The sequence below is a fragment of the Arachis ipaensis genome, chromosome B02 (assembly GCF_000816755.2).
Source record: "Arachis ipaensis cultivar K30076 chromosome B02, Araip1.1, whole genome shotgun sequence".
NCBI lineage: Eukaryota > Viridiplantae > Streptophyta > Magnoliopsida > Fabales > Fabaceae > Arachis > Arachis ipaensis.
The window spans coordinates 89,058,852-89,067,416 of record NC_029786.2 but is presented as its reverse complement, the minus strand read 5'-3'; the positions used below and the strand labels follow the sequence as shown (position 1 = coordinate 89,067,416).

Sequence of the window (8,565 nt, the reverse complement as noted above, 5' to 3'; positions counted from 1 at the left end):
GATTAGGTGAAAAAAACAAAAAGCAAGAGGCTTTGAAATAACATTAGTAGAATTCAGAAGAATTATGCTGGGACTTGAGAGATCGGAAAGGTTGCTACTTCGTATAAGTACCCCCAACCGTTTGAGTAAATTATCAAGGTATGAGTATTAGGAATTGATTTTTTATTAACAAAAGTTTTTTGATAAAGTGTGATCATAAAAGTGAAAAATTGAAAAAATCAAAAAAGAAAAAAGAAGAGACAAAATAGATGTGTATATCTAGGAAGGGAAAGTCTCTAGTATGAATTATATGAAACATTCATACATATAGATTATGAGCTGTGTTTTTCAGGTAGTGACCCGTGTACATGTCAGGATGGGCTGCATGTCAAAAAGAAAGTGACGGAACTCCTTTTCAGTTATAATGAGGATTATAAGATAACTACATGATTTTAATGAAGATTGTTTTGTTTATTTTTTTTTTCAAATGGGCTTAATAGGCAAACCGTGGTTATTGGAAATTTTTATTACAAGTTCCGGACTTCTGTGTTATGTTGTTGTTGTAGAGGGCTAGAAGCTGATGAACAATGTAATGTTCTCATAATCGAAGCCCGAAAAGGTAAAGCATGTGGGGAAGACAACAGTTGCATTGAAAGGCATGATGGAAGCTGAAAATTTTTAGAATAATCGCAAGAAAATTATCCATTCACTGTTAATCCTCACCACACCCCACTCACCAACACAAGACAAATTAAAGAAAAGGAAATTTTCATATCAATACCTGGGATACTGCCTATCTCCCACGCCAAACAAACCAAAACGCCCTTCCTCAACCTTCTTTTCCTTCAATGTTAAAGCTTTTCTGTACCGTCTAATGAATAGTGATTGAACGAGGGAAGAAATCAACCATAAGTGGTCATAATAAAGACCAATAAATAGAGGATATCAACGGAAGGCCAAAATCCCAATTTTGCCACTAATTTTCTCCCTTATTCTCCCATTTTATTCCCTGACCCACTAACACATGATAAACATTCCTTTAATTAATATGTACTCGTTAACCAAAATTAAAAAATAATTACTGCTCATTAAAACATATTAAAAAAATGTAAAAAATCATATAGGTCTAAACCAGGAAAAAAAAATAAGAAAATTAGAATGTGTTAGCACTTACACACCTTACCGTTAAATCATTAAAGATTTCTTAAAAGTTAAAACTTAATTATAGGATTAAATGTTATTTAACATCTTGGAGAATATCACTCACACTCAAAGATCGGAATAAAAAAATATTCAACTTTTTTTTGTCAGATTGGATTAGACAACCTCCAACCTTCGCTATCACAACTTTAGATGATTTTTTTTTAACATAAGAGCTCAACACGAAAAAGTGGAGCAACAAGCGAACCGATACAACGACATGAAAAGTATGAATAATGCTTCCTTAATGTCATCTCCGGCATAGCCATCAACAACAAAAAGGATCTAGACTACTCCATTCTCTAACACTGTTTAATGATTTCTGAAATACCTCCTCTGCACTCCCTTCCTTGTTACTAAAAATCCGCTCGTTTCTCTCTAGCCAAATGTTCCAAATAACTGAACAAAAGCATATAAGCCATTTGTGACGCTCTACCTTCCTGTTAGCAGCACATGTCCAACTCTCGAAGTGTTCTTTTAGGGTGCCCGGAAATGTCCACAACCTCCTTAATTCAGACAGCCATTGACACCACACCTGCCAAGTAAACTCACAACCCAGGAACAACTGATGAATAAATTCCACTTCTTTATTACACAGAATGCACATGTTATCACCTTGTCTGATAATTCCCAATCTAAGTAGTCTTTCTTTAGTATTCACTCTTCCTACCAGAGTAAACCAGGTAAATAACTCCACTCGTGGCAGTACCAAACCTTTCCATAAGGTTCTTGTGAAATTGTAGCTGGTTATGTCATCCGAAAGAGATTCTGACTGTACTACCTGCACAAAGGAGTTAGTTGAGAATATACCTTCCTTGTCAAATTTCTAAAAAATTCTGTCTGGCTTATCATGTGCCAGCTTTACAGGTCTTAATATCTCATGTAATTGATCCACTAGGTCCAACTCCCACTGGTATAAGTCTCGCCTCCACTGGAAATTCCAGATCCACTCTAACCCATCCCAGAACCCACAATCCCCTATGACTGATCCTTTTTGGTTTGAAATGGAGAAAAGTCTCGGAAAACTCATCTGTAGCGGACCACTTTGTAGCCAGACATCTTCCCAAAATCGAGTCCTCCTTCCATCACCCAACTCCATAGACAACCCCGCAATCATCTTATCTTTCACAGCATTATCCCTGAACTGCAGCTGACAGATATCCTTCCAAGGACCCCCTCTAGTAGGTAATGTTTGAGCTGATAACATCACACTGGGATTCAAATCGTAACAGGAACACACAACCTTCTTCCATAGTGGACATTCTTCTTTTTCAAAGCGCCACCACCACTTAAATAGTAGTGCAGAGTTTCTAACCACGGCATCACCGACCCCCAGTCCACCCAATTTTTTAGGGGCTTGAACCACCTCCCACTTAACAAGCGCCAGACCATTCCTGCCTTCCTCCTTACTCCACAGGAATCTCCTCTGCAGTGATATCAACTTTTCTGCCACTGCCTTCGGCATCTTATACAGACTCAAGTAGTACACCGGCAAGCTATTTAACACAGATTTAATTAGGACCAGCTTACCCGCCTTGTTAAGGACCTTTGCTTTCCACAGGCTAAGTTTCTCCTCCACCTTGTCAATTATCGGTTTCCAGGTCCTGATCAATCTTGGGTTCGCTCCTAAAGAAATGCCAAGATATTTGACTGGGAGGCAGGCCTCCTTACACCCCAACAAGTTACACATGTTGTACGTCCACTGCTGTTCACAGTTGATTGGGATTAAACTTGATTTATCAAAGTTAATGGTTAGCCCCGACATCACCTCAAAACACCTTAGCAGCCTATCATAGTTTATGATGGTCTCTGGTGGGCAGAACAATATAGTGTCGTCTGCGAACTGGAGGTGTGACAGCTTTACATTATCCTTACCAACTAGAAGCGGCACAACACGCCTGTTCTTGACTGCCTCCCCTACCATCCTATGCAAAACATCAATCACTAGAACAAACAGAAACGGAGATAATGGATCACCTTGCCTCAAACCCCTCTCCATCTTAAACGGTTTAGATGGTGAGCCATTTACCAGGATCGACATGGATGCTGTGCTAACACACTCCTTAACCCACTCCCTCCACCTCCAGCCAAATCCCATCTTCTGTAGTACGATGTCTACAAATCTCCATTTAACCCGATCATACGCCTTCTGAAAGTCTAGTTTGATGATTGCCGCTTTCTTTTTTCTTGTCTTCAACCATTGCACTGTCTCACAAGCAATAAGTGCCCCATCATGTATCTTACGACCCTTCACGAAGGCGCTCTGAGTCTCCCCGACTAGACCTGGCATGACTGTTCTCATTCTCCTAACCATCACTTTTGAAATCACTTTGTATACGCAAACTACCATGCTGATGGGCCGGAGGTCCTTAATCTCCTTGGCTCCAGCGTACTTAGGTGCAAGAGCCACCCAAGTAATATTGGAATCCGAAGGCAACCTTGAAGATCGAAAGAAATCCAGAACCGCTTTGCTAAACTCTGCCCCAATCTCGTCCCAGCACTTCTTAACAAAATTTATGTTATACCCATCACTTCCTGGTGCCTTGGATGACTCGCAATCCCAAACAGCCTCTTTAATCTCCTCTAATGTCGGTAATCTCTCCAAAGCTATCGACTCCTCTTCATCAATCTTGTTTACCAGTCCGTCTCTAAAGCCCACCACCGGTGACCTCTCTTGGCGATACAACTCTTTATAAAAACCTCTGATAGCAATCTTGATCCGAGCTTGATTTCTTATCAACCTTCCGTTGACTAGCAGGGCGTCAATTCTATTGTTCCTCCTTCTTGCCGACGCCAAGTTATGGAAGTATTAGATGATTAATTATAATATATATTTATTTAGAATAAAAATAAAAATTCTAATAACATTTTTTCCCTTCAACCCATTTTCTTTTTTTCAGACTATTATAAGAAACTAAAAAACCCATGAACTCTAAAGAAGCCTAAACAATTTCAGCCCACTTTCCAAAAAATCATAATCCCACACGCATTAATGATTAATCTTCCAAATGTATACCGTCGACACACTCTGCTAACCATCTGCTACGATCTGTTACAATCTGCGTTGCTAGTCTTTTAGGTGCGCAGTTCTTCATATACCACAGAGGAAGGAAGCTATGCGTCGCAACATGCTAACTGCCACGACGGATCCATATGTATGGATATTTCATGTGATCCGTATTAGAGAATTTCCCATCTAGAAATTCTTAAAACTCTTCGTTTATCCGTTTTAAACAACATTATTCTATTAGCTAGCAGTTAACTAACCATTTTAATTTTTGAGATAGCAAAAAATCAAAATTTTAAGTAAAATCAAAACAATAAATTAAACACGAAAAATATAAAATCATACTACAAATTGAATTATAAACTTGAGGTCCTTACTCATTTTCATCTTTCCCATCAAATTCAAAGTGATCGTCGTGATTAATATTTTTAGCACTGTAATCAAATTTATCTTCCTCACTAAAAGACATTTCACTCACCACTTCTATTTCTATGGGACTAATACCAGTGTTGTAGTTCTTATCATTTGATGTAATTTCAACTCCATTCCTTTACCTAAATCCATTAATCACATTTACATGGTAGTGTATAATACTTCATCACACTAAAATTTACAAATTTTCAGGACATCTCTACTAGGCTTCAACTCTTTAAGACCAAACTCCATTGCAAGTTTAGATCTACTATACTAAACTACTAACTCTTAGCATAACTATTGTATTCAAGTTCCTTCAACTCCTAACTATTTCTGGCAAAAACCACTCCTCAAGGCCAATTGGCAATTCCTCTACTATCATTTCACCAAGGTAATCTAACTCGTTCTCTTAGGTAATCTAACTCGTTCTCTTTGTCAACCAATTGCCTACTATGGTAACGTATGAATCTCCCATCACTAAACCAAAATATAAGATGAAAATTAGGAAGATATTGGACAAACTTATGATGCACAGATATGGGACATGTGGACATGCAAATTTAAAATTCTTATAAGATACGAAAATATGGTGTATACATAAAATATAAATTAATTTTTTAATTATCTTTAATATCTTTTTTAATAATATTTTTTGTTTTAATAATTAATAATATATTATTTCTAAACTCATTTCAAAAATACATGTTAAGAATAAGACTTGACACACTGACACGTAATGGTATTTAGGTATAGTGTCTGATTTTTTTTTATTAAAATATAGTTGGACACAAAAGACACGTGTGTCGGACGAATGTCAATGAGTGTTATATCCGAATTATGTTCGAGAAGTGTCCGCGCTATTAGGCTGCGTTTGGTTGATGTCTTGAAATAATAAAGACATAGACACAAATACACATGAGTACATAGACATAAAAGACACTCAATTCTTCATCTTGTTTGGTAAGTTAGACACAAGAGAATATACAACTCAAAATTTTACTAAAATATCAATTTTATCCCCATCATTCTTCTCTATCGCTATTTTTGTCCAATCCCTTCTTTCAGAGTTATCATCAACATCAATACCACTATAATCTTCAACCAAATACAAAAGCAACAATATGCCAATCTAAATTAAATTTAATAAAATCAACAAAAATTTTAATTTGTTGCATATCTGTAAAATAAAATACACATATAATTTTTTTTAATAAAGGGATAATAGAAGAGGAAAAGATCAGAGACGTTCTTTCTGAAAAGGATGAACGACGTTGGTAGAGAGAGGATGTGGAGAAAAACGCCGTCGAAACTTGAAGCCGCCGGCGAATCTGGATGACGATGGATCTGGACTCCCGTAGCCCGAACCCTTCGAGAGAGAAGGAGGAGCAGAAGCAGCGGTTCTTGATGGAGGAGCAATGGCAATCGACGGCAAAAAAAAAAAATAAACGCAGAACATTCATCTACATAAAAGAATTAATTGAAAAACCAGAACATTCATCTACATAATCCCATAAAAAAACAAGATTTATAATATATATTCTGAAAAAATTTAAAAATAAAAATAAAGAAGCACAAGAAGATAGAAACAAAACAATGGTAGTATAATGATACTCACATTAACATTAATCAAATTACAAAAAATTTAGTATTAAAATTTAACAGTCAAACTAAACTCAAATAACCAAATCTGTGTTCAAATATTATTATCTAAAAAAGAAAAAACCTTTGAGGTAAAGTTGAAATAGATAGAACAATGGGCACCTGCAGCACCCACATTGACGGCGAGTCCGAAACGGTGAGGGAGGGGCGATGCGGTGAGACCCGTGACAAAGAGGGAAGGAGGCACGGCGAGATGCAGAAGCGCAGAGGCAAGAAGCAGAAGAGAGACAACACAATGGTGAGAGGAGAGTTTGAGTCGGCGGAGTTCCAAGTGAGGGATGCGGCTAGCAATGGCGGCAAGGAGATTGAGGAAGGCCGGAGGCGAGATAGTGGTCTGACTTCTAAGAGAGAGAAGAATAAGAAAAAAAAGAAGAAGAAGAAGAAAGAAAGAAAGAAGGAAGAAGATCTGGAAAGAAGAAGAAAGGGGTTGAGGCACTGACGAAGGAGAAGAGAAGGGCCAAATGGTTTGAATAAATCTGAAATTTTCAAAAAAATACTAAGGATAAATTTGTCCAAAATTTTAGTTTAATTTGTGTCTCAGGATGAAAATCCGTGTCTCATGATTTGGGAGAGACACAAAATACACGTATTTTATGTACCCTTGTGTGTAACCGTGTCTCTCTCTCTTTTGTGTCTCACAAAACAAACAACACACATGTACTCCCGTGTCTATATCTTTGATGGACAAGAACACTAAACAAACACTACTTTAAGGACAATCAATGATTCAAGTGATTAAATAGTGACAATGTTCAAATCTATATCCCAGAAAAGAGCAAAATACCCCTAATTCCTTACATACACATGCGAAGCACAAGTGAAATCAAAGAACATTAAAGTGATGGTTACATATTCTTACCTCTTTTGATGCGATCCTACTATTATGTGTGCTTTCAACAATGTGAAGATTCCACTCACTCCTAACCGTTACAAATTTAGAAGAAAGAGCATAAAGTAGAGAGAACGTGAAGAGGGGGTATTTTGTCATTTTCAAAATTGTGTTTGAAGATTCTGATTATGAGCTTTTGCTCTCAATTGTTGCCTTGTTAGCCATGTTTCATCATCCATCTCGGAAGCCAAATATATCTCGGTACATTAGGTTAGATCCAGTTTGGGTAAATAACTTAATTAAGCTCCTTTTGAAAAAATAGTTTAAACAATAAATGGCTTTATTAAAAGTAGCGTATAAATAAGTTATTTTGTGTTTGAATTTTTAGTTCTAAAAGTATTTATTTTATAGAAATGTGATAAAAGTAGTAGTATTATGAGAGAAGTAATTTTTTTAACTTCTCTATAAGCTCCTAAATAGTTTCTTAGAAAGCTACAATTTGATTTTGAAAATTACACCAGACATTAATACTATTACTTTTCATAAGTCAAAAGTTAAAAAAAATTACTTTTGAAGGTTCCCCAACAGGCCCTAAGTCTAATATTTTTGGGCTATTTTTTTTAGTATTGGTAAAAAATATTAAATATGTGTTACACCTGATTATTTGATTTCAAGTAAGTTTTATTTTGTCGAGGGAATTTTTTTTTTCATAATACACAAATGACGATTTGTCTAAAAATATTTTTAATTAGTTTAAAATAACGTCATTCATGTTTTCATTAAAAAATATTTTTAAACTTTTAAAAATTATTAAGGGTAAAAAATCTAAATAAACTAATGCCAACTCAAAATTACGCAAATCATCCAAACGAAAAAATGTTAGGTGAATGTCCCTAATGCACATTTTTATGTAAATCGAAACAATCATATTTGATTTAGCTTTGTTGATACTAAATCAAATCAGCCTAATTCGATTTAGTAGGGAGACATGCAAATCGAATGAGAGTGATTTAATTTATGCATGCCTAGTTAGAGTTCCTAGTAAATTGAACGAGTTCAATTTGATTTAACAACCCACGTAATCTGAGGATTAAATCGACACAAGGCAAGTCGATTTACTATGTATCACCAAGATATATAAATGGATATAACTTAATTTGATTTACTATGGTGAAACGTATATAAATAGTTGTTGTATGTGAATTCCTATCATAGTGATATGCAATGGCTAGTGATGAGAGTTTTTTTGTTTTGGTGCACTATAGAGGATCGATTAAGAAAAAAACACGTTCCGGAATTAAGTTTACTGATAAAGATCCGGTTAGTGTTTTACTCATACCTTCAATGAGTTTCACTGAGTTTTAGAATACTATAATCCGAAAACTGGGGCTGCAAGGCGTGAAACGGGTGGAGAAGTTATTCTACAGAATTTCGATTTCCTTGCAGGATGATGTGAAATACGATTCATTCATCATAG

At 35.9% G+C, this 8,565-nt stretch overlaps 1 protein-coding gene across 1 annotated transcript in view; it reads right to left on the bottom strand.

The window, feature by feature from the left end:
• LOC107627573 overlaps window positions 1-4,274 on the bottom strand; it is a 5,816-nt gene extending 1,542 nt beyond the window's left edge. Inside the window, exons 1-4 of the mRNA XM_021116981.1 lie at window positions 4,196-4,274; window positions 2,045-3,852; window positions 1,889-1,960; window positions 1,511-1,714 (exon numbers count right to left, since the gene is read on the bottom strand). Coding sequence (XP_020972640.1) covers window positions 1,511-1,714; window positions 1,889-1,960; window positions 2,045-3,852; window positions 4,196-4,274 — 2,163 coding nt within the window. The remainder of the gene's footprint in view (window positions 1-1,510; window positions 1,715-1,888; window positions 1,961-2,044; window positions 3,853-4,195) is intronic.